General features: G+C 34.3%; 1 protein-coding gene across 10 annotated transcripts in view; it reads left to right on the forward strand.

Moving 5' to 3' along the window:
- STXBP5L (syntaxin binding protein 5L) overlaps positions 1-26,756 on the forward strand; it is a 380,897-nt gene that overhangs the window by 41,490 nt on the left and 312,651 nt on the right. For all 10 annotated transcript variants that reach the window (XM_060639858.3, XM_060639856.3, XM_060639862.3 and 7 more), the window contains exon 3: positions 14,040-14,137. In XM_060639858.3, coding sequence (XP_060495841.3) covers positions 14,040-14,137 — 98 coding nt within the window. The remainder of the gene's footprint in view (positions 1-14,039; positions 14,138-26,756) is intronic.

Raw genomic sequence — 26,756 nt, forward strand, 5'->3', positions numbered from 1 at the left:
AAAAATGCTTTTGATCTTTATAAGTACCTTGAATTATAAAGCCATAAGAACTGTAAAGCCTTGTGTTGATCAGTTTTTTCTTAGCCTAACTTTCTAGAATGGCCCTGGGGAGAAAGAGGTAAAACAGTATTTTACTGGTCTGTAATGTCATTTTTTTTTCCATACTCTGTGACTCAGAGATGAGAGATAACTACTGCTTCTCCTTTTTTGATACAATCTTACTGTTTTCTAATTGAAGCATGAGGAGGCATAAGGATCACTTGATCTTACTCATACCACTTAGTAAAGTTAGGAGAAGCATTTGGTTACTGGTTATTGTCTTTGTGGCTGCTCTAACTCAGTGACTGATCTTGATTCTACCCTAATTTGAAGCTTTATTATTTCTTATAATCCTTTGAAAGCCACTTCTATCTGGCTCTGGTTTTAAATTCATATCATGCAGTAGAGGCTAAAGCCTGGGATTGTGATGCCTCCCACTTTGGTTTTCTTTTTCAACATTACTTTGGCTATTTGGGGCCTTTTGTGGTTCCATACAAATTTTAGGATTGTTTGTTCTAGCTTTGAGAAGAATGCCAGTGTAATTTTGATTGGGATTGCACTGAATGTGTAGATTGCTTTGGGTAGTATTGACATTTTAACAATATTTATTCATCCAATCCATGAGCATGGAATGTTTTTCCATTTCTTTGTGTCTTCTTCAATTTCCTTCATAAGCTTTCTATAGTTTTCAGCATACAGATCTTTTACATCTTTGGTTAGGTTTATTCCTAGAGCCTAAATGTCCATCAGCTGATGAATGGATAAAGAAGATGTGGTTTGCATAGACAATGGAATACCACTTGGCAATGAGAAAGAATTAAATCATGCTATTTGCAGTAACGTGGATGGAACTTGAGGGTATTATGCTAATACCCTCAGTCAGAGAGAGACATGTATGTTTTCACTCATGTGGAACTTGAGAAACTCAACAGAAGACAATGGGGGAAAGGAAGGGGAAAAATAGTTACAATCAGAGATGGGAGGAGGCAAAAAATAAGAGACTCTTAAATACAGAGAACAAACTGAGGATTGATAGGGGGGTGGGGGAGAGGGGAAAATGGGTGATGGGCATTGAGGAAGGCACTTGCTGGGATGAGCACTGGGTATTGTATGTAAGCAATGAATCTCAGGAATCTACCCCTAAAACCAAAAGCACACAGTATACACTGTATGTTAGCCAATTTGACAATAAATTATATTTTATAAATAAATTTTAAAAATTCATATTGTGAAAATCAGGAGGTTATATTCTTTCATCTTGAGAGAAGATTAGAATACTGAAAGGTTACATAGCTCTCACTTCCAAAGCTATCAAACTGTGTATTCACTAGTTTGGTGACCTTAGACAAGTTGATTAAATTTACTAAGGCTTAACTGCATCTGTAATGACTCCACCTATCTCATGGGGGTATAGAAATAAATGAATATTAAATGAAATAATCCATGTAAAGTGTTTTTCATTGTACCTTGTACATAGTGAAAAAATGGTGGTGACAGCAGCCTTGGGGACAATGATTATATGTCTATAGTCTTCATTTTTTGTTTCAATGTAGCAAGAGGAAAACTGTCATTTTCCAGTTCTTCACAACTGACAGTAAATAGACTGTGAAAGACATTGCAAAATGCTGTTTCTGCAAGTAGATTGTAAATTTAGATCTTATTTTATTTGTAATGGAGGTTCAAAATGTCCACCCTCCCTATTACTGGAGATTTAAGAAGTTGGCATCTGAAGAAGAGAGGTGGCCCTCAAATACTTAAGGGCTATTTATACTTATAGAAATAACAATAGTACCAGATATCTCAGTGGACTGTTTGACATGCAAGTATGTAGCTCACAAGGGAATCAAACTAAATAAACATTGAATCATCTTTAATAGTCTAACACCATAACTAGTTGGATAATTAGTCCTTTTGAATCAGGGAACGTAACGCTATTATTTGTTTCTTTTAAGGAATATATTCTTAGTGAGAAATGCAGAACTACCTGTCATGTGTTTTTAGGTCTTCCATGGTTTCTAATACAAGTATTTATATTAGGAGTATAATGGAATTGAAAAGGACCTTGACATAATTTAGTTCATTCTCTTTATTTTGTAGATGAAGAAATTGAGAGCTTAAGTAATATGTCCAGGTTAGATGGTGACAGAGCTGAGACCTGAACTAGCTCTCCTGATTCCTAGCACAATATTCATTATTCTGTGTCATGCTGCTATAATTTTGCTTCACAAGATTTTTCTTTTCGTTTAAAAGTGATTTTTATTTTGGAATGCCTGCTGGCTCAATCAGTGGTGCATGTGACCCTTGATCTCGGGGTTGTAAGTTTGAGCCCCATGTTGGGTGTAGAGAGATTAATTAAAATCTTAAAATGTGATTTTTGTTTTGCTCCATGGCCAAATTATTTTTCTGTGACTACTAATTTTAATACTTATTTTATATCAGAGAGAAAAGATCTTTATATTCACAGAAATTTGTTATATGTATAGACATATAAAATAGATACAATAAAGGATGTACATATTTCTTTCAAGCATGATACAGAATTAATGTGCAATGTATTGAGATGATAAATAAATTAGGAATAGAGGCTAGTGTAGCCAGAAAGAAAATAAATGTTTCTGATAGGTAGACAGGTTTAAGTAGAAGTACTGAGATAGTAAGAAAGATGGAATGGAAGTGATGACAAGGAAAGATACTTTGAGTGAACAAAGAAAATGGCAAATTGGAGTTCTGAAAGAGGTCTAGAAGTGTATGATGATGAGGCTGTGTTCATTTGAGGCTGATGATATTAATTGGTGGTGGTCAGATGAGTTGAAATTGAAGGAAGAATGATGTACTCAAGTTGTATGTTAGATTGAAGCAAGGATATTAAAGACATAAGGCTGTTAATAGGGTTCTGAGTAGAGAGAAAAATGTATTAGCCAGATGATAAAATCACCTAAGAAGATAAAATTGAGTCCTAGAGATGGAAAGAAAAAAAAAAAAAAACAGTTGAAGAACTCTGAAGAGAACAATCTGGCCACATTAAAGACTGTTCTATCCTTTAGTTCTGTGTCCTTACTGAATAATAAAGATGATAGAATTGGATACCCTTTGGGGTATACCCATGTTTGGTGCATGTTATTAGTGTGCTAGTATTCATATTACTTTTGTCAGTACATATTTGTGTATATATCTCTATACTTTTCACTAGTGAGAATTGGAGCTGTTCATAGATTATGTGGTGTATTTTTTGAGGGTCTATTTTAACATAACTACATGACAGTATGAGAGAAGGTGATAGTATGAGGATAATGAGATAATATTAGAGAAAGTAAATGCATTTAATTTGAACTTGATTTCCTCATATTTTGAAAGGACACTTTTCTGTGAAGTTTAAGAACCACAAACTTGTAAACTGTTTATAGTTAAGCTCAGTGTATAAAGCATATTTATATGCATTATCTCAACTATCAACATGCATTGGTAAGATTAACAATCAGACTATAGAATCGAAGTTACTATATGTATTAAACTGTTGCAATAAAAGTCAGTAGTTTTTTGAATGCCTATAAGTCTCTTAAGCTTGAAACAACAGAATCTCTGAATTCAAGTGGTTTGTTATATAATATGATAGGAAGAAACACAATTAGGTGGTAAAGAATAACATACGTTTACATTAGACTTAGTGATCCCCTAGTATCTATAACATATTAACTAAATAATTGTATGCATTAAAGATATTATCCAAATGTGGGTATTTGTTCTGTTCTAATGCCTTAGCATTATATAACTCGGTTGCATATAGTTATAATAATCACTAAGGTGCTCAGAGGGAAAAGGGTGAGAATGATAGCTTTTGAACTTAAAAATAAATTTCAAATGCGCCTTCATTACTATTAAAGTTGAGAGAGTTCATTATTCTAGATAAGCATTCTATTTCAATATTTACAAAATATTTGGTAATATTCATCTTTATTTAAAATATAAGACAATAGGGGTGCCTGGGTGCCTCAGTCGGTTAAGCGTCCGACTTCGGCTCAGGTCATGATCTCACGGTCTCTGAGTTCCAGCCCCGCGTCGGGCTCTGTGCTGACAGCTCAGAGCCTGGAACCTGTTTCAGATTCTGTGTCTCCCTCTCTCTGGCCCTCCCCCGTTCATGCTCTGTCTCTCTCTGTCTCACAAATAAATAAACGTTAAAAAAAAATATAATAGGTTTTGAGGGGAATACTCCTTATATGCATAAATCATATTCATTAACTTAAAAATACCTAAATAATCATAGCACTTAACTAGCTAGGTGAAGGGGACAAATTAAAGGCAGGGTTCCTGCTCATGAAGGAGCTCAGGACTTACTTGGGGAAACCAAAGGGTAAAAATCTTTCTTCAGTAATTTTTAAGAAGTGTTAAGCTGTGGTGTTGGCTTAGTATTTTAGAAAGCATTTCATGTAGGAGTAAGGCCTTGACCTGGGATTTGAGAGATAAGTAGATGAATATTTTATTTTTGAAAAATGATAATAGTTAGGGCCTTTGTTTATCACTTTGTATAGTTTCTCCACTATTAGGTTTTTGTAGATACTTTGAAAAGAGATGCTTTTAGTAGCTTGAATCATAGAACAATGTTGAAAAAGTTTTTGAGGTATATAAACAAATAATTGCTTCTTGAATACTAAATTCTCATGGGATTTTGTTGTCAAAGCTACAACACAAACTAATTACATCAGCTCTGTATATCTAATAGAATTCTAACAGTTGTGCTCTAACTTCTGTGGTATTGAATAAACCTTGATATATATGAATATAATCCTGCTACTGATCAGATTAAATTCAGTCTAGTGAAAAATATTTTGAATAACCATTTTATATATTAGGAAAGATATTAACCAATGCTGTTGAATAAAACATTTGTTTTTAGACTTTTAACATATTTGACAAACTTCAAATTAACAACTAAAGATATAAATGTTGATTTCCCTCTAATTTTACTGATAATTGGTCATTGCTAATAGAAGTTACTGATTATTGTTTATTTACCTTGTGTCTAGAAAACTTACCACATTTTATTTCTTACCATATTTTATTTCTAAAATATTTTAGTAACACTTTTTTTCTTAAATTTTCTGTATTTATGTGCACCATTTCAGTTTCCTTTCTTACTGAATTAGCTTACGTCAAGAAAACAAAGCTGAATAATAATGGACAAAATGGACATTTGTGTCTTCTCCCTGATTTTAATAGGAATGACTATAGCTTTTTGCTGTTTAGTATCGTGTTTGTTGTTATTTTCATTACTCTTTAATATTTATCATCTTAAAGTAATTTTCTTCTAATCCTGTTTTACATAAGATGTTTACTTGGATTGACTTTTGAATTTTCTCAAATGCCTTCCCAGAATTTATTGATATAATCATGAGGTTTTATCTTTTAATTTGTTGAGTTAATGAATGTCAATACATATCATGATATTGAGCTGTTTTTTTGTGGATTTAAATGAGATTAAGCAGTCAAATTCTAAATCTAACAGAGACATACTTTAAAATTTTATTTTCTCTTCCATGCATATGAGAGAAAAGAAAACATACCAGTGATCCTCTTCTGGCTTTGTAAAAAACACTCACATGTATTTATATTTTTCTGAAAATGCTATGCCAACTTAAATATCATATCAGGGCAACACATTATTAAGTAAAACAACCAGTCAGAATTACATATACTCCTTAGAAACTCAAGACTATATTCACAAGAGATAGCAGCAATCTGTAGAGTACAGACTCCTTTTTAGAAATAACATTTGCAAAGACGTTTATATGCTGAAGAATATTATTTGCTTTTCTATATCTGTATGTTGCCAAGGCTTATTTTGTGAGCAGTTAGAAGTGCCTGTAGTTTCAAGACTAAGCCCTGGAAAGTTGAAAATCTAAGTTAAGGAAAGGCAAAGGATGAAATTTATTAGTAACAAATGGAATATGAGGTATATATATTACATATAATATATATATATTCAGCACCTATACTTACATTTCTAGAATAAACTTTATTTAGTCATGGTTTTCATTGTCAGAATATTTTACTGGTTTTAATCTACTAGTATTTTTTTTAGTATTTTGTACCTATATTCATAAGTATTTACTTTAAAATGTTTAAAACAATCTGCAATTATATATATTGTGCAATATGATGAGTTTCCTGTGAATCACTATCACAATAAAAATAGAGAACATTTTCATTACTTGTGGTTCTTCATAGCATCCTTTTTCCTCTTTCTGCCTCTGGATCCTGGCAACAGCTGATTTGATTTTTTTGTTACTTGGAATTTTCAAATTTTATATAAATAGTCCCTCCTTTTCTTTCTCTTTCCCTCTCTGTTACTCACTCTCCCTCTTTCCCTCCCTCCCTCCCTCCCTCCCTCTCCTTCCTCAGGTATATATACCTGATGTGTTTAGGTATATATACCTGATGTGTTCAACATATTGAAAGATGATTTGAGCAATTGGGGAAAGGGTTTGGGGATGAATTAGTGACCAGAACGTAAAAACTAAATAAATGAAACTTAAAAAAGAAGGTAACCTTAGAGAACAAAAACATCTGTGAGGCAAAATAAGAGATTAATATCAATAAGGTGTTAACACTGATGGTTTTGATTTATTGGAAGTTTGGGTATATGGCAAGGATACTTGTATGTGTAATGAGGGGATGGGTGAAAAAGAGAAAATTGTTTTTCCTGAAAAGTCAGTAAGTAGCAATATAAAAATGTTCTTTTGAGACACATTAGGAAAAATACCAAAATAAATAACAGAAATATTGACAAGTGGTTCCCTCTGGGAAGTAGGAAATAAGAGAGGTAAGGAGACAAATTATTTATAATTTTCAGAAATCCTTTAGATTTGTCTGATTTGTTAAACTGGGTGCATGATTGAGTGTTATAAAAATAAAACTAAAATAAGAAAAGAAAAAAGGATATAAAATTTCAGAATATTAATAAGTAAGCATTCCATTTCTATTATGTCAACTTCCAAATATCTTATAAAATGGAGGTGTATTAATGCCTTATTCTTCTTTAATTTTAATATTAACTGCCTTTAGATCTTTGAACATTATAGTTTTCTCATTCTTTCAAGAAATTTAAAAGTCTTACTGAGAACTGGTACCAATACCTCAGTTGCCAATGGCATTCCCAGGAACAGGTACTTTACCATTTAGAGCAATTTTACCTTTTTATCACATTATAATGGGATTTCATAGGAACATGTTAAATTTGTTACCATTATGCTACTCGATGGTGTCATATGCCTATCATAGTCCTCTTACTTAGTCTTTTCCTTCATCCAAGTTGGCAGGAAATTATTAAGCAATACTTTCAGTGGTCCACGATGACATCAAATTTACTTGATAAAGTTTCAACCAAATATTGAAATTGAGGGAATTTTACCACTGGTGAGAGTTGCTCCACAGTTACAATAGTAGTTTGGCTTTTGCTTACCAAAATATATTGTGTCCATGTGAAAGTCCTTTTTTGTAGGAGAGTAACCAGATTTCTTATCTCAAATTATTTAAACTTACTGAACAAATTCTGAGACTGCAGTTAATTTCCAATTTCTGGATTCAAAATCAGGAATGATTTACCTTACTATACCTCTTCTCCAGAGTGTAACATTTATAGACCAAACCAGTCAAATGAACTTAATCAAAATAAACATGTATTATATAATCATAAATCTTTATAAGCAAATTTTTTATCCAGAAGAATTTTTATATAACAAATTTGCACAATTGTAGTATTCTATCTTTTGTAAGCTATGTTATTTTTTCTAGCAAGTTTCTTCTACTCTCTGAAAGTAGAGTGTTCCTATGAAATCTTCCATAAACCTAAATGACATAAAGCAAAGAAGCAACTACTATTAATTTATGTGGAAAAGTTTTTGAGCATTCCCAGACCCAAAATACAACCTCTCCTAGACTTTTCTAATACCTTTGGACACATCTTGGTAACAGATTCACAAAATAAATTGAGATAAAGCACATATGCTCACAGACACAGTTTAAAGCTATGGCAGCTTGATGCTGAGATGCTGAGTGTAGTTCCCAGAGAAGGTGCTTGGTGGTGCCACTCTTGATGCTTGCTTGAGGCATGTGCTGCCTCTGTAATGGCCAGCTACAAAACAATCACTCAACTCTATTTTCACTTGTTGCCTTTTTTTGTAAAAGCAAAATCCTTTTTACATTTCTTTTGCTTGGTGAAAACAGGTACTAATGTAGGTCTTTTATTATTTATTTTTTAAATTTTTTTTTAACGTTTATTTATTTTTGAGACAGAGAGAGACAGAGCGTGAACAGGGGAGGGGCAGAGAGAGAGGGAGACACAGAATCTGAAACAGGCTCCAGGCTCTGAGCTGTCAGCACAGAGCCCGATGTGGGGCTCGAACTCAGGGACCATGAGATCATGACCTGAGCCGAAGTCGGACGCTTAACCGACTGAGCCACCCAGGCGCCCCTAATGTAGGTCTTTTATAAAAGTAAAGTGGCACACATCAACTTTCAAAAGTATGGGATACCTGTATCTGGGAATTTCTAACAGTCACATTTGTGTCATTAGATGAAATCTGGTACATGATTCTAGGAGTTCTGTGCTCAGATTATGGAAATGATAGCTTTGGCCTATCAGTAGTATACGGAAATGATACATATAGGGATGAATCACCAATATGGTAGTGAGCTGGAGTCCTTTTAGTGCAGAATCAAAAGCCATTTAATTTCTTTCTTTTTTCACACTAATGACCAATACTAGGCAACATTCCTCATAAATTAACTTGGTGGTCTAATAAATATTTACTTGTTTTTAGGAATGGTTGTGGTTTTTAGGATGCCAGTTAGGATGTGGGCCATAACAATTGTGGCTTACACGATACAAAATTTGTCTTTCATAAAATCTGTCCAAGTTTAAGCAACCCAGGACTGATTCAATGGCTTCATGTTATCTAGAGCCTAACAAGCCTCTTTGCTTTTATGAGAGACCTTTCTATCTTGTTACTCTGCTATCCTTAACCTATGGCTTCTACCTCATGTTCTAAGATGGCTGATCCAAAACCTGCCATTGAGTACATTTTCCAATCAGTAGGAAAGTGAGAAAAAAAAAAAGTAGTATTTGCCTTACTTTTAAGGCTTCATATCACTTCTGCTGTCATTCCTTTGTTCAGATTCTAATCTAGCCTGCTGTGGGGGCTCGGAATATAGTGTGAATTGGATTGCTATGTGCTGGGCTCAAAATTTTATTACTATAGAAAAAGGGGAAAAGAAGATATTAAGGAGCAACAGGCAGTCTCTGTCACAGGAGGTTTTAAGGCTGTTTTGAAATAGTATAATAGTATTAAGCTTAGTCCATCAGGCCAAATGTGAATTCTACTTTGTTTCGTACTGCTCTCAGTTCCACAATGGTCCTTCTGTGTTCTCATTTATATACTGAGGAAATTGAAATTCAAACTAAACTAAAGCTAAAGCTAAGATGTTATGCTTAGATTCTGCCAATGGGAGCACTTAGACTGGATTAAAAGATACAAAGAAAGTAAAAGTCATTTGCTTCTGGTAATAACTCTTGCACTGTCAGCAGTGAATACAGGTTTCTTTCATCTCAAAGGTGGTAGCAGCTTTCTTAACTTAGGGTAATATGACCAATCTTTCCACGTATTCATAACCAGTTCTCTCTATTATATCTTTCTTTGCTTCAAGTATCTTTTGCTTCAAGAGCTATTGATACAGTTGGCTACCTCACCTCATCCCTTGTAGTAATTTCAAGGGAGAGTGCTATTAAATGAATTGTGTCCCCCTAAAATTCATATTTTGAAACTCTAGCCCCCAGTGTGATGGTATTTGGAGAGGGGACCTTTGGGAGTTAATTAGGGTTAGATGACACCATAAGGGTGAAGCCTTCATGATGGGATTAGTGGTTTTTTTTAAGAATAGAGACTCCCTCCCCGCATCATATGAAGATACAGTGAGAAGGTGGCCATCTGCAAGCTAGGAAGGAACTGAATACCTGGTAACTTGATCTTGACTTTCAGCCTCCAGAACTGTGAGAAATAAATATCTTGCTTAAGCCACCAGTGTATGTTATTTTGTTATAGCAGCCTGAACAGACTAATATAGAGAGTGAAACAAAAGAAAACAAACAAAATAACATTAAGAAAAATTCACTTGTTGTGATGAGCACTGGGTGTTATATGTAAGTGATGAATCACTAAATTCTACTTCTGAAACTGATACTACACTATATGTTAGCTAACTTGAATTTAAATAAAATCTTGCAAGAAAAAACAAGGAAAAATTATGTATTTAAAAACCTCATTTTCTTATTGATCAGCTTTACTGCCATCTTATTTCACCAACTGAGCATAAACTATAGTATTTCAACAATCCTACCTGGCACTAAAATTGAGAATTTTTTACCTTGACATGTTTGTTCTAGACTCTGTTCTACATTTTTCTCTTGCTTCATTTATTTTTACTGAATTTATGTCATTCTATTGATAGCCTTCATTCTTTTGAAATCAACCACATACTACACAGATTTTTCTATTCTGTACATTCCATTAAATGGAATCATATAATATATGAATGGCTTCTTTCATTTAGCATAACGTTTTCAAGGTACATCCTGTGTAGCATGTATGTGTACTTCATTCTTTTTTTATTAATGAGTAATATTCCATTGTATGGATATACTGCATTTCATTTATCCATTCATCAGTTGATGGATATTTGAGTTGTTTGTACTTTTTGGCTATTCTGAATAATGCTGCTATGAACATTTGTATTGAAGTTTTGGGTGCATTTATTTTTCATTGCTGTTAGTTATATACCCAGGAGCAGAATCACTGGGTCATAGGTAACTCTATATTTCACACTTTGAGGACCTCCCAAGCTATTTTCCAAAGATTTTATACATGATTTTATATTCCCACCAGCAAAGTATTAGACCTCCAATTTCTCCACATCTTTGTCAGCATGTGTTGGCATCTATCTTTTTTATTATAGTCATCCTAGTGGCTATACAATTGTATCCCGTTGTGGATGTGATTTACTAATGCTGTTGAGCATGTCATCATGTGCTTATTGCTCATTTGTATACTTTGGATAAGTGACTATTAAGATCCTTTGCCCATTTTTATTATTGAGTTGTGAGAGTCATTTATATACTCTGGATATAAATTCCTTATCAGATATATGACTTGTATGACTTGCAAATATTTTCTCCCATTCTGTGGGTTGTCTTTTTACTTTCTTGATAGTATCCTTTACAGCATAACAGTTTTTAGTTCTCACAAAGTTCAGTTTATCTTTTTAATTTTGTTGCTTGTGCTTTTGATGTCAGATTTAATTGCCTACTCCCAGTTCACTAAGATTTAAGCATATGTTTTCTTCTAAGATCTTTATAGTTTTGGCTCTTGCATTTAGGTCTGTAATCTATTTTGAGTTAATATTGGAATAAAGTAAGTAAAGGGTTCAACCTAATTCTTTTACATGTGGGTATCAGTTGTTGCAGCACCATTTGTTGAAAGACTATTCTTTCATTCATTGTTGAATTGTCTTGGAACCCTGATTAAAAATAAATTGACTAAAAATGTGAGGAGTTGTTTATGGAATCTCAGTTCTGTTCCACTGATCTGTCTGTCCTTATGCTAGTATCTCATTGCTCAATTACTGTAGATTTGTGTAAGTTTTGAAAACAGAAAATGTGAATCCTCCAACTTTCTTCTTCAAGATCTTTTTTGGTATTCTGGATCATTGAATATCCATAGGAATCTTAGGATCAATTTGTTGAACTTTGCAAAAAATGTCAGATGGGATTTTGATAGGGATGGCATTGACTCTGGAGATGAATTTGGGGAGTATTGTCACTTTATCAATATTAAGTCTTTTAATCCATGATATGGGATGGCTTTCCTTTTATTTGTCTTTAATTTTTTTCAACAATGTTTTGTAGTTATAGCATGTAAGTTTTGCACTTCTCTTCATTTTATTCCTGAGTATTTTATTCATTTGGATGCTATTATAAATGAAATTGTTTTCTTAATTTCATTTTTGGATAGTACATTACTAGTATATAGAAATATTATATTTGTACAACTAATTTTGCAAACTTACTGAACTCCTTTATTCTAATAATTTTTCATGGGCAGCTTTAACAAAATTGGCTCTGAACCCAGGGCCAAGGCTAACAGGGTTGGAGTGGGCAAATCCCCAGGAGAACTCATGGGCATGGCATACTGCTAGCAGGTTAGTTAGCAAGGGTCTATGCAACCTTTCCTCTGGCAGATGACCCTGTGTTTATGCTGGGGTGGGGGCGGGGGATGCTGGGGGGAGGAAAATGATGCCTGCCAGCTCCCTCATTTTCAGAGAAGTAATCTAACACACTCTGAGATCAGCATGAACAGATCTGTCTTCTGTTTGCCCCTTGTGTTGTGTTAATTGCCATTTTTATGTTGCTTCTTTGCCTCTTCTGTCTTTTTAAGGGCAGCAACCCAGCTATCACTTGCCCTCCTGGCTAGCCCAGTGCCGAGTCAGCTGACTTTTAAAGCTCCAGGCTCCAGGGGAATTCATCCCCCATGATTTTCAAAGCCAAACATTATGAGGATTAGTACCTGCCCCCTACTGTGGTGCTCCCTGGTGCTAGGGCCCATTTCTCTTCCCTGAGTGCACAGCTCCTGCCCTCCTGCAGGCAGCCTCCTTCTGCCTTTCTGTCCTTGCTAACCATTCAGAGATGCAGCTTCTTTTCTATTTTTAGTTGTAGAATTTGTTCTGACTTTATTCAGATCATAAGGCTTTATTTACTTGGATGTGGATGATATCTAGGTGTAAACATGAGATGGTGTGAGCTCAAGGTCTTCCTACTCTACTATCTTCCCAAGCTCCTTCTAGAATCCCCTTTCCCTGACCTATGTGGGTCCTCTATTTCTTTGAAAAGTTATATTTCATGTTGAAATTAATTCCTGTATATTATTGGATATCCTTATGTTAGTTTTATCATCTTTATGATATTATCAACTCTATATTTTTTCTTTTTTTCCATTGTGTGACTATGAAAGCTTTCAAACATACAGAGGAATTGAAAAAGTTATATTGTGAACATTCATGTATACACATACATAACATACATTCTCACCTAGATTTGACAGTTACCATTTTGCTATATTTGCTTTATCATATATGTCTATCCATCTCTCTAACCATATTACTTCTTTGGATGCATTTCGAATTAAATTGCAGGTGTCAGTACACTTTACTTCTTAAAACCTCAGTGTGCATATCATTAACTAGAGTTAAATATTTGTTAATAATGCTTTTTTCTTTTTTTGACATTCAGTTTACATACAGAGAAATCATAAATTTTATTGTACAATTTGATGAGTTTTGACCAATGTATACACTTGTGTAATCCAAACTTCTATCAAAATATAGAATATTACCTTGACTCAATAAAGTTCCCTCATACCCTCATCCAGTGAGTTCTCCTCAAGTCAATCACTGCTCTGATTTTTTTTAACCATAGATTAGTTTTGCTTGTTCAAATTTTAATATAAATATAATCATACTATATGCACTGTTTTGTGTATTGCTGCTTTTATTTAGCATAATGTTTTTGAGAATCATCCATGTTGTTGCATCTGTTACTAGTTTTTATCTTTTACTGTTGAGTAGTAGTTTATTGTAGGAGTATACCACATTTTTGTTTTTTGATTCTCTTGTTGGACACTAGCACTTTTTCCAGGTTGTTATGTATAAAGCTATTAGGGGCATACTTACACAAATTATGTGGCCATATGCTCTTATTTTCTTGGATACATAAATAGGAGTGAAATATAGGTCATAGGACAGATAGTGCTTGTGTCATTTTACACTCCTACCAACATATGGTGATTTTTTTTTAATTAAAATACTTATTTTAGTCATTATGGTAGTTGGATAGTGGTATCTTATGATTTTAATTTTAATTTTCCTGGTGATTATTTTTACTATCTGCTCTCTTTCAGACAGTTCGGCATGGTTTTCCTTATCAGCCCACAGCATTAGCCTTTGATCCAGTTCAGAAAATCTTGGCTATTGGGACAAGAACAGGTGCTATACGAATGTATCCTTAACTTTTGGTTCAGTATTTGTTGTATTAATACCAATTACTTTTCCTTAAATATTCAGGTAAGTGAAATATGACCAAATAAAGTTGATTTATTTTGAAATGAATATGATTGTAAAAACCCACAATGTCCAGTTTATTGGCATATTTTTAATGTCTGTGGGAGAACTATTAGTGTCCTATCTTGAATTCTTGATATTGGTAATATTTGTCCCCCCCCCCCCCCTTTTTGATCAGTTGTATTGATTTTCACAGGAAACAAATTTTGGCTTCAGAGCTTTCTTATATTGTTTTCCTAACTTGAGTTTTATTGATTCCTGCTTAGATCTTTTTATTTTTTTCTTCTGCTTAACTTTGAGTTAATTTGATCTTTTTTTTCTATTTTTTAAGGTGGAAACTGAAGTTATTGATTTCAGAACTTCTTTTCTAATACATGTCTGTAGTGCTATAAATTTCCTCTCAAATTATGCTTTAGTGTCATTCCATTTTAATTGAATTTTTTATTTTGATACTTAGGTTGTTGCTTCCATGAGATACAGATTTAATTGTAGTTGCAGGAAATGATACAGCCACATGTACTCTTCATTCAATTTCCCCCAAAAGTAATGTCCTACAAAATTATGGTGTAATATCACAACCAAGATACTGACATTGATATTCTCAAAGTACAGAGTGTTTCAGTTACCACCAAGATTCCTCACATTCCCCCCTTATAACCACATCCTCTCCTTCCAATTCTCCCACCCCATCCCTGATTTCTATCACTAATTTGTTTTTCACTTTAGTAATTTGGCCATGTTAGGAATGTTATATAAATGAAATCATACAGTATGTAAACTTTTGGGATTTGCTTTTTTCTTCTCTGAAGATTCATCCAAGTTGTTGTAAGTATCAGTATTTTTTAATTGTTGGGCAATATTCCATGGTATGGAAGTACCACAGTGTGTTTAGCCATTCACTTATTGAAGGACATCTGGGTTTCCAGTTGGTGGCTATTATGATTAAAGCAGTTATAAACATTTATGTACATGTTTTTCTGTGAACATGTTTTCATTTCTCTGCCCAGAAGTGCCGTTAGAGGGACTCTATGGTAGTTCAAAATTTAGTTTTATAAGAATATCCCAAACTGTTTCCCCGAGGGGTTGTAACATTTTACATTTTGTATCTTCACATCATTATTAGTGCATCTTGTTTTTTTTTTTTTAAGCCATTCTTATAATTTTGTAGTGATATCTCATTGTGGTATTCTGATAATTTTGTAGTGATATCTCATTGTGGTATTCTTATGCATTCTAGATACTACTCTTTTGTCAAATAAATTATTTCTTCTAGTCTATAGCTTGACATTTGACCCTCTTTACAGGATTTTTCAGAGTCCAGTTTATCATTTTTTCTTTATTGATTGTGCTTTTGGTATCACTCCTTAGAACTCTTTGCCTAACCCTGGATCTTAATTTTTAAATTTTTTTTTCTAAAAATTATATAGTTATACATTTTGTATTTAAGTACAGTTCTATTTTGAGTTAAATTTTTATTTGTATTGTCTTTGGTTCTGATATTGGGGTATTATTAGCTTCATAAAATAAACTGAGAAGTGTTTCTTCTTCTGTTTTCTGGGAGAGATTGAGTAAAATTGGGGTTAATTCTTTAAATGTTTGGTATTATTCTCTAGTGAAAATACCTAGGCTTGGAGATTATTTTGAGAGATTTTGTATTACAAATTCAATGTATTTAGTAGTTATAGGACTCTTTTGGTTTTCTGTTTTATCTTAGTTGAATGTTGGTTATGTGTAGTAAGTCTTACTAGTAGTTTTTAAATTGTATTGATTTCTTTTTTGAGGAACTAGCTGTTTGTTTGATTTCCTCCATTTTCTTTGTTTTCAATTTTTTCTGGCTTATTATTTTTATTATTTAATAAATCATCATTATTATTTCTTCCTTCACTTTTCTTTGAGCTTACTTTGCTCCTTTTTTCTAGTTTCTTGAAGTCAGAACTTAGATTATTGATTTGATATTCTTCCTCTTTTCTAAGGTATGCATTTAGTGTAATTCTCAGCACTGCTTTAACTGAATCCTGCAAATTTTGATATGTGTGTTTTCATTTTAATTGAATTATATATAGTTTTAAAAATTGTCTCTGAGGGGTGCCTGGGTGGCTCAGTCGGTTAAAGTGTCTAACTCTTGATTTCAGCTCAGGTCATGATCTCATTGTTTTGTGGATTTGAGCCCTGCTTTGGGCTCTGTGCACTGACCATGTGGAGCCTCCTTGGGATTCTACCTCTCTCTCCAACCTTCCCTAGCTTGTGCTTTCTTTGTCTCTCTTAAAATAAACTTAAAAAAAATTGCCTTTGACATATCTTGAGACCATGAATTACTTAGAAGTGTTTTAATTAATTGGGAAGTGTTTGGAAATTTTGTCTTTCTGTTATTGATTTGATTCCACTGTGGTAAACACACACACACACACACACACACACACACACACACACACACATAGTATAATTTCAGTTCTTTTAAGTTTGCTAAGGTTTGTTTTATGGTCTTGGATATGGTCTTTCTTGGGGCATGCTCTATGGACTCTGGAAAAACATGTGCATTCTTGTTGAGTGGAATGTTCTATATTTGTCAACTAGATATTGTTGGTTGAAAAAAAAAGATATTGTTGGTTGATTGTGTTGTTGAGTTCTATATCCTTGCTTATTTTCTGTTTGATGATTCTATCAAATCCCAAGAGAAGAGTGTATTAAGATCTCCAACTATAATTTTGGATAAATTTATCTCCTTTTCCAGTTCTATTAGGTTTTTCTTTCTGTATTTTTGAGGCTCTTTGGTTTGGTATGCATGCATTTAGAATTCTTGTCTTCTTCCTGGATTGATTCTTTTATCATTATGTAATGTCTTTATTGGTCTCCAATAATTTTCTTTGCTCTGAGATTTACTTTGTCTCATATTAATATGGTCACTCCTGCTTTTAAAAAAAATCTAATATTTGCATATTCTATTTCCATCCTTTTGTTTTGAACTTAAATATGTCATTGCACTTGAAGTAGTTTATTTGTAGATAGCATATTGTTAGGTCATTTTCTTTTTTCCTTTAATTGAGCTGTAATTGACATTAGTTTTAGGTGTGCAAAATATTGATTCAATATTTATATATCTTGTCAAATGATCTCTACAATAAGTCTAGTTGATATGAATCACCACACACAGTTGCAAAAATGTTTTTCTTGTGATAACTTAAAAAATTTCTCTTAGTAACTTTCAAATACACAATTTATTAACTATAGTCACAATGATGTACACTATATTCCCTAGGTCTTACTTATTTTATAAGTAGAAATTTGACCTTTGACAACCTTCACTGATTCCACCCAACTCCTACAACCCAACCCCTACCTCCAACAACTGCCAGTCTTTTCTCCGTATCTGTGAGTTTGGTGTTTTTTGTTTTTTGTTGTTTTCTTTTGTTTTGTTTGTATTTAAGGGATATCATACAGTACTTGTCTGAAATATTACTCAGTGTACTGCCTTTCATGTCAATTCATGTTATTGCAAATGGCAAGATTTCTTTCTTTTTTATGGCTGAATGATATTCCAGAGTGTGTATGTTTGTGTGTGTATGTATTTTCTTTTAATCTATTCATCCATAGCAGACACTTAGGTTGTTTCCACATCTTCTTTATTATAAATATTCCTGCAATGAACGTGGAGTGCATACATCTTTCAAGTTAGTGTTTTGTTTCCTTTGGATAAATACCCAGAAGTGGAATTTCTGGACCATATGGAAATTCTATTTTTAATCCTTGGAAGAACTCCATACTGTTTTCCATAGTGGCTGTGCTAATATACAGGCCCACCAACAGTGTACAAGGGCCCCTTTTTCTCCACATCCTCACTAACACTTGTTATTTCTTGTCTTTTTGGTAATAGCCATTCTGATAGGTGTAAGGTGATATCTCATTGTGGTTCTGATTTGCATTTATTTGATAATTAGTGATGTACCAGTTAGCCATCTGTATATCTTCTTTTGAAAATATCTATTCAGATCCTCTGATTCCACTTTTTTTTTTTTTTTTTAATTTTTTTTTTTCAACGTTTTTTATTTATTTTTGGGACAGAGAGAGACAGAGCATGAACGGGGGAGGGGCAGAGAGAGAGGGAGACACAGAATCGGAAACAGGCTCCAGGCTCCGAGCCATCAGCCCAGAGCCTGACGCGGGGCTCGAACTCACGGACCGCGAGATCGTGACCTGGCTGAAGTCGGACGCTTAACCGACTGCGCCACCCAGGCGCCCCATGATTCCACTTTTTAATCTGATGTGTTTTTGTTTGTTTATTTTACTATTGAGTTGTATGAGTTCTTTATATATTTTGGATATTGATATGTGATTTGTAGATATTTACTCCCATTTGGTAGATAGCCTTTTTATTTTGTTGATGGTTTCCTTTGTTGAACAGAAGCTTTTTAGTTTGATGTAGTCCTACTTGTTTAGTTTTGCTTTGGCATCATATCCAAAAAATCATTGCTAAGAATGATGTCCAGGAGCTTACTGCCTTTGATTTCTTCTAGGACTTTTATAGTTTCAGGTCTTATATTCAACTCTAACCATTTTGAGTTAATTTTTGTGTATACTCTAAGATAGTGGTCCAGTTTTATTGTTTTGCCTATGGCTATCCAGTTTTCCCAGCACCATTTATTGAAGAGACTGTATTTTCCCCCATTGAGTAGTCTTGGTTCTCTTATCAAATATTAGTTGACCATGTATGCATGGGTTTATTTATGCTCTCCTGGTTCTGTTTCACTGGTCTGTATGTCTGTTTTTATGCTAATACCATAATGTTTTGATTATTGTAGCTTCATAATAAGTTTGAAATCAGGAAGTGAGATGCCTCTAGCTTTTTTTTTTTTTTTTTTAACCAAGATTACTTTGGCTATTTGACATATTTCGTGGTTTCATACAAATTTTAGGATTGTTTGTTCTATTTTTGTGAAAGATGCCATTGGAATTTTTATAGAGATTACATTGAATCTGTATATTGCTTTGGGTAGTATGGATATTTTTAAAAAAAATGTTAATTCTTCTAATCCATGAGCATGGAATATCTTTACATTAATTTGTGCCTTCTTCAGTTTCTTTATCAATATCTTACGGTTTTCAGTGTCCAGGTCTTTCACATCCTTGGTTAAATTTATTCCTAGGTATTTTATTCTTTTTGATGGAATTGTAAATGGATTGTTTTCTTAATTTCTCTTTCTGATAATTCATTATTTGTATATAGAAATGCAACTGATTTTCATATATTGATTTTGTAGGATCATTTTATTTTCAATCTACCATGTCAGTCTGCTTCACTTAATTAATATTTTAAGGTAATTTACTATCAGGTAATTATATGTTGGGGCTTAATTCTGCCAATTTATTTACTTGTTTTCTGCTTGTTTCCTCTCTTTTTTGTTCCTTTTTGTCTTATTTTCCTGGGAGTTATTTTGAACTTTTTAAATAACTCAATCTTGAATTATTTATATTGTTTTGAGTATATTGCTTTGTAGAGTTTTCTTAGTAGTTGCTCTTGGTATTACAACAAACATACATAAATTATCACGGTCTACTGGTATCAACATTTTTTCACTTCGAGGGAAACTGCAGCCTTACTTTCATTTAGGTCCCTATGCCCTCTCTGCTTTTATAGTATAGTTATTTTATATATTTTCTGTAAATGTCTTGAGCAGAATCATATCAGATGGTGCTATAATTTTTGCTTCAACCATCAAATGTGACTTAAGAAACTCATAAGAAGTAGGGGTGCCTGGGTGGCTCAGTCAGGTAAGTGTCCAACTTCAGCACAGGTCATGATCTCATGAGTTCAGGTCCTGCGTCAGGCTCTGTCCTGACAGCTCAGCCTGCTTTGGATTCTGTGTCATCTTCTCTCTCTCTGCCCCTCCCCTGCTCATGCTCCATCTCCATCTGTCTCAAAAATAAATAAACATTAAAAATTAAAAAAAGAAACTCATAAGAAGTCAAATAATATACTATATTTACCCAAAATTTTACCCATTCTTATGTCCTTTCTGAAGTTCCAAGACTTCTTTTACTAGGGTTTTTAAGGTGAAAATAGGGGATTTTGATTTGAGAACTTTCATTTCCTTCTGGTTAGAGAACTTTCTTTAGACTTTTTTAAAGGGTAGATTTGGAAACAAATTGTCTTAGTTTTTCTTCATCTGAGAATATATTTATTATTCATTCCTCAAGGATATTTTTGCTGTATATACACAGTTGATAGTTATTTTATTACTTGAAAAATGTTGTACCACTTTCTTCTGGCCTCTGTAGTTTCAGATGAGAAATCTACTGTCATTCAAATTCATGTTCATTCATAATGCTTTGTGTCTGGCTGCTTTCCAGAGCTTTTCCCCTTAGTTTTCAGAAGTTTAATTATGATGTTTCTTGACATGGATATTTCTGGGCTTATCTTATTTGGTGTTTGCTCCACTTTCCAAATATGTAGGTTTAAGTATTTCACTAAATTTGGGAAGTTTCCAGCCATTATTTCTTATAAAAGTTTTTCAATCCCACTGTCTTTCTTCTCTCTTTCTGGGACTCCAGTTATATGAATGGTAGATCTTTGTTCTTGTCCCCTAAGACTGTTTATTGTGCTTCCCTAGTCTAGTCTCTTCCTTCTTTTGTTCAGATTGGGTAAATTTTATTGATCTCTCCCCAAGTACACTGATTTGTATACTCTGTCATCTCCACTCTACTATTGAACCTATCCAATTTTATCTTGGTTATTATATTCTTTAGTTCTATGATTTTATTTCCTTTTAGGAATTTCTATTTGCTGATCTTTATTTTCATTTGTTTCAAGAAGATTCATAATTCTTTATTGAAGGATTTCTGTGATGGCTGTTGAAAATCATTTTCAGATAATTATGGCATCTGATTCATTTTGATTTTGGCATGTATTGATTATTGTTTCTCATTCAAATGTCATTATCTTGGTTCTTAGTATGATGAGTGATTTTCAATTGTTTCCTGAATATTTTGGGTATTATATTAGGAAATTTGGATGCTACTAATAATTTTTTTTAAACCACTAAGTCCTCCCATTGAAGTGTAGCTTGAGGGCCAGGTGGGTGTGTATATTCAAATTTTGTGACGAGCCATGTCAACACCTCCTCCCCGCCAGCAAAAGTGGGTACTGACTCATACCACCTCATTTTCTGATGTGTGGGGATGGAAGTTCATCTTCCTGTGGGGGCCCAGTGACATCAGGAGAGATAGGAAGCATGGTATCAATCACTCCTTGAACTGCCTTGTTCTAACTCACTAACGTGAGTAGAGGTTCAGCTCCTAGTAGGATCCTTTGACACAGTATGTGTGCTGACTAGACCTGATTTGCCCACCTTGTTCAATGTTATGGCCTATTGCTTATTGTCAGGTGGATGTGGATATTCAACTTCCTAATTATTTCCCTGCTGACGTGGAAAACTAGTAGTGTATGTGTGAAGCCTTACGTGTGTGTGAAGTTCCACCTCGTACCATCTCATTCAATCTTGTTGTCTCTGGACTTCACTGATGCTACCTTGGTAGTAGAATTAGAACGCCTCTTTTATGCTAGGAAGGGGATGTAGGACCAAGTGCTCATTCAGACTCACTAATACCATCCCATCAGGTTGGAGTGTTCCCACCTGCCTCCATTAGTCTGGAGATGGCAGGTCAGCATCCTGCTTAATGCACTAATACCACCTGACAGTGAAACAGAGTGCTACCTGCTTCTGCCAGGCAGGGGATAGATGATTAACTCCCTGCTTGTGTCCCTAACCACTCTCTGCTGAACAAATTGGAGTGTGCTCTCTGAAGGGTGGGGTTAGGATAGGTGGAAGATCAGTTCCCTAGTCAACCCTTTTGAACTATGTGGAGTCCGGGAGAGGAGAGTTTTTCCTTGTTGTTTGCTACTATAAGGTGGGTGATGCCAAAATTTGTTTTTAGGATATCCTGTCTTCTCAGTCCTTTGGCTGGGAAAATTGCCTTTTCATGGAGTTTTTGGTTTTGTTTCTGTTTTCCTTTTTCTACCAGTTGATGGTTCTGGGTTGGAGACTTCTGTGGTGCATTGTCCAGGATATATGAGACACAATAAGGAAACCCAAGGAAATCACTGCTGTGTCACTCTCCTGAGTTGCTTTGCCATTCCTCCTCCTTTCTATCTTTTAGAATTTTCCTCTGCTTGTTTGGAATCTTATATTCAGGGTTTTTTTTGCTTGTTTTTTTAGGTTGTAAGAGGCAGAAACTGGGAGGAATGGAGCTACTTCATATTGGCAGATTTGGAATTCTTCACTCTCAAATTTTAATATGTTGTGTTTTCATTTCATTCTGTTTCTTTATTTTTAAAACAATTCTACTAAACTTTTATTTTTATTTATTTTTTATGAAAGTAATTTTATTTAAGTTTTAGTTCACATACAGTGAAATATTGGTTTCAGGAGTAGAATTCAGTGATTCATCACTTACATACAACACCCAGTGCTCATCATAAAAAGTGCATTTTTAATACCCATTACCCATCTAGCTCCTTCAACCCCCAGTTTGTTCTCTATCATTAAGAGTCTCTTGTGGTTTGTTTCCCTCCCTCCTCTTTTATTTTCCCTCTTCACATATGTTTGTTTCTTAAATTCCACACATGAGTGAAATCGTATGGTATTTGTCTTTCTCTGATTGACTTATTTCATTTAGCATAATACAGTCTAGCACCATCCATGTGGTTGCAAATGGCAAGGTTTCATTCTTTTGATGGCTGAGTAATATTCCATTGTACATTTATAGTACATCTTTTTTAAAAAATACTTTGTTTCTTTTAATACTTTGTTTAGAGAACAAGAAAGGGAAAAGTGGAGAGAGAAAGAGGGGAACAGAGGGTCTGAAGTGAGCTCTGTGCTGATAGCAGAGAACCTGGTGTGGGGCTTGAACTCATGAAGTGTGAGATCATGACCTGAGCCGAGTCAGATACTTAACTGACTGAGCTACGCAGGTGCCTCTTTACCATATTTTTTTTAGCCATTCATCAGTCGATGGGCATTTGGGCTCTCTTCGTAGTTTGACTATTGTTGATAAGGCTGCTATAAACATCGGGGTGCATGTACCCCTTTGAATCAGTATTTTTGTATCCTTTGGGTGAATACCTAGTATTGCAGTTGCTGGATTAGAGGGTAGTTCTATTTTGTTTTTTGTTTTTTTGTTTTTTTTTTTAAGGGAACTCCATATGCTCTCCAGAGTGGCTGCTTCAGTTTATATTCCCACCAACAGTGCAAGAGGGTTACTTTTTCTCCACATCCTCACCAATACCTGCTGTTTCTTATGTTGTTCATTATAGCCATTCTGATAGGTGTGAGGTGGTATCTCACTGTGGTTTTGATTTGTGTATCCCTGATGATGAGTGATGTTGAACATCTTTTCATGTGTCTGTTAGCCATCTGGATGTTTTCTTTGAAAAAGTGTCTATTCATGTCTTCTGCCCATTTCTTAACTGGATTATTTGTTTTTTGGGTGTTGAGTTTGCTAAGTTCTTTATAGATTTTGGATATTAATGCTTTATCACATATGTCATTTGCAAATACCTTTCCCCATTCTGTAGGCTGCCTTTTGGTTTTATTGATTGTTTTCCTTTGCTGTGCAGAAGCTTTTTATCTTGATGAAGTCCCTTTGTCAAAGATTAGTTGACCATATTGTTGTCAGTCCATTTCTGGGTTTTCCATTCTGCTCCATTGATCTATGTGTCTGTTTTTGTGCCAGTACCATACTGTCTTGAGGTTGACAGATTTATAACTTGAAATCCAGAATCATGATTCCTCCAGTTTTATTTTTATTTTTCAGGATTGCTTTGGCTTTTAGGATCTTTTTGTGGTTCCATTCACATTTTAGGATTGTTTATTCTAGCTCTGTGAAAACAAAAGAAGAAGGACCTCAATAAATAAAATCATGAATGAAAGAGGACATATCACAACCAACACCACAGATATACAAATGATGTTGCAAAACATAGGGGTGCACATATCCTTTCAAATTAATGTTTTCCAGTTCTTTGGGTAAATAACCAGTGGTGTGAAAACTGGTTCATAGGGTAATTCTGTTTTTAATTTTTTGAGGAATTCCATACTGTCTTCCACAGTGGCCGCACCAGTTTGCATTCCCACCAAAAGTAAAAAAGAGTTCCTTTTTCTCCACATACTCACCAACACTTGTTTCTTGAGTTTTTGATTTTAGCCATTCTGACAGGTATGAGATGATATCTCATTGTAGTTTTGATTTGCATTTCCCTGATGGTGAATGATACTGAGCATTTTTTCATTTGCCTGTTGGTCATCTGTATGTTTTCTTTTTTTTTAACTTTCAATGTTCATTCCAATATAGTTAACATATGGTGTTATATTAGTTTCACGTGTACAGTATAGTGATTCAACAGTTCTCAGGGCTCATCATAAGGGTACTCTTTATCACCTATTTCAGCCATCCCTCTACTCACTTCCCCTCTGGTAACTATCAGTTTATCAGTTTGTTGTCTATAGTTAAGAGTCTGTTTATTGGCTTCTCTCTCTCTTTTTCTTTGTTTTTTTATTGTTTCTTAAATTCCACATCTGAGTGAAATCATGATATTTGTCTTTCCTCTGACTTATTTCACTTGACATTATGCTATTTACCTCCATCCATGTTGTTGCAGATGGTGAGATTTCATTGCTTTTTATGGCTGAATAACATTCCATTGCATATATATACCACATCTTCTTATCCCTTCATCCATTGATGCACACTTTGGCTGCTTTCATAATTTGGCTATTGTAAATAATGCTGTTATAAACATAGGGGTGCATGTATCACTGAATTAGTGTTTTAGTATTTTTTGGGGGAGGGATAAATATCCACTATTTGGGGGGGGGATAAATATCCACACTATTACTGGATCTTAGTGTAGTATTTTTTTTTAACTTTTTTAAATCATTCTTTAAAAAAAAACTTTATTTAAATTCAAGTTAGTTAAGGTACAGTTTAGGACTGGTTTCAGGAGTAGAGCCCAGTGATTCATTGTTTACATATAACACCCAGTGCTCATCCCAACAAGTGCCCTCCTTAATGCCCATCACCCACTTAGTCCATCCCCCTGCCCACCTCCCTCCAGCAACCCTCAGTTTGTTTTCTATATTTAAGTCTCTTATGGCTTGCCTTCCCCTCTGTTTTTATCTTATTTTTCCTTCGCTTCCCTGTGTTCATCTTTTGTGTTTCTTAAATTCCACATATGAGTGTAGTCATATATTTGTCTTTCTCTGACTTATTTTGCTTAGCATAATATACTCTAGTTCCATCCACATTGTTGCAAGTGGCAAGATTTCATTCATTTTGATTGCCAAGTAGTATTCTATTGTATGTATGTGTGTGTGTGTGTGTGTGTGTGTGCATATATATATATATATATATATATATATACATATATATATATATATATACACACACCACATCTTCTTTATGCATTCATCAGTCGATGGACTTTTGGGCTTATTCCATAATTTGGCTAGTGTCAGTAGTGCTGCTATAAACATTGGGATGCGTGTGCCCCTTTGAATTAGCATTTTTGTATCTATTGGATAAAAACCTAGTAGTGCAATTGCTGGGTCATAAGCTAATTCATTTTAAATTTTTTCAGGAACTTTCGTACTGTTTGCCAGAATGGCTGTATCTGTTTATATTCCCAGCAACAATGCAAAAGTGTTCACCTTTCTCCTATCCTTGCCAACATCTGTTGTTTCTTGAGTTGTTAATTTTAGCCATTCTGACAGGTGTGAGATGGTATCTCATTATGGTTTTGATTTGTATTTCTCTGATTATGAGTGATATTGAACATCTTTTCATGTGTCTTTCAATGTGTCTATTCATATCTTCTGCCCATTTCTTCAATGGATTATTTGTGTTCTGAGTACTGAGTTTGATAAGGTCTTTAAAGATTTTGGATACTAACCCTTTATCTGATATGTCATTTGCAAATATCTTCTCCTATTCTGTAGGCTGCCTTTTAGTTTTATTGATTGTTTCCTTTGCTGTGCAGATGTTTTTTAAATTTTTTTTAATGTTTATTTTTTGAGAGAGACAGAGTGTGAGCAGGGGAGGGGCAGAGAGAGAGAGAGGGAGACACAGAATCTGAAGCAGACTCCAGGCTCCGAGCTGTCAGCACAGAGCCTGCTGTGGGCCTCGAACTCACAAGCTGTGAGATCATGACCTGAGCCGAAGTCAGATGCTTAACTGACTGTGCCACCTAGGCGCTCCTGCTGTGCAGATTTTTATCTTGATGAAGTCGCAAGAGTTCATTTTTGCTTTTGTTTCCCTTGCCTCTGGCAATGTGTCTAAGTAAGAAAAGGTCAAAGAAGTTACTGCTTGTGTTTTCCTCTAGGATTTTGATGGTTTCCTGTCTCACATTTAGGTGTTTCATCCATTTGGAATTTATTTTTATGTATGGTGTAAGAAAGTGGTCCAGTTTCATTCTTTTGCATGTTGCTGTCCAGTTTTCCCAGCACCATTTGATGAAGAGGCTGTCTTTTTTTCATTGGATACTCTTTCCTGTTTTGTTGAAGATTAAC

Source organism: Panthera onca, chromosome C2 (assembly GCF_046562875.1).
Source record: "Panthera onca isolate mPanOnc1 chromosome C2, mPanOnc1 haplotype 2, whole genome shotgun sequence".
Lineage (NCBI taxonomy): Eukaryota > Metazoa > Chordata > Mammalia > Carnivora > Felidae > Panthera > Panthera onca.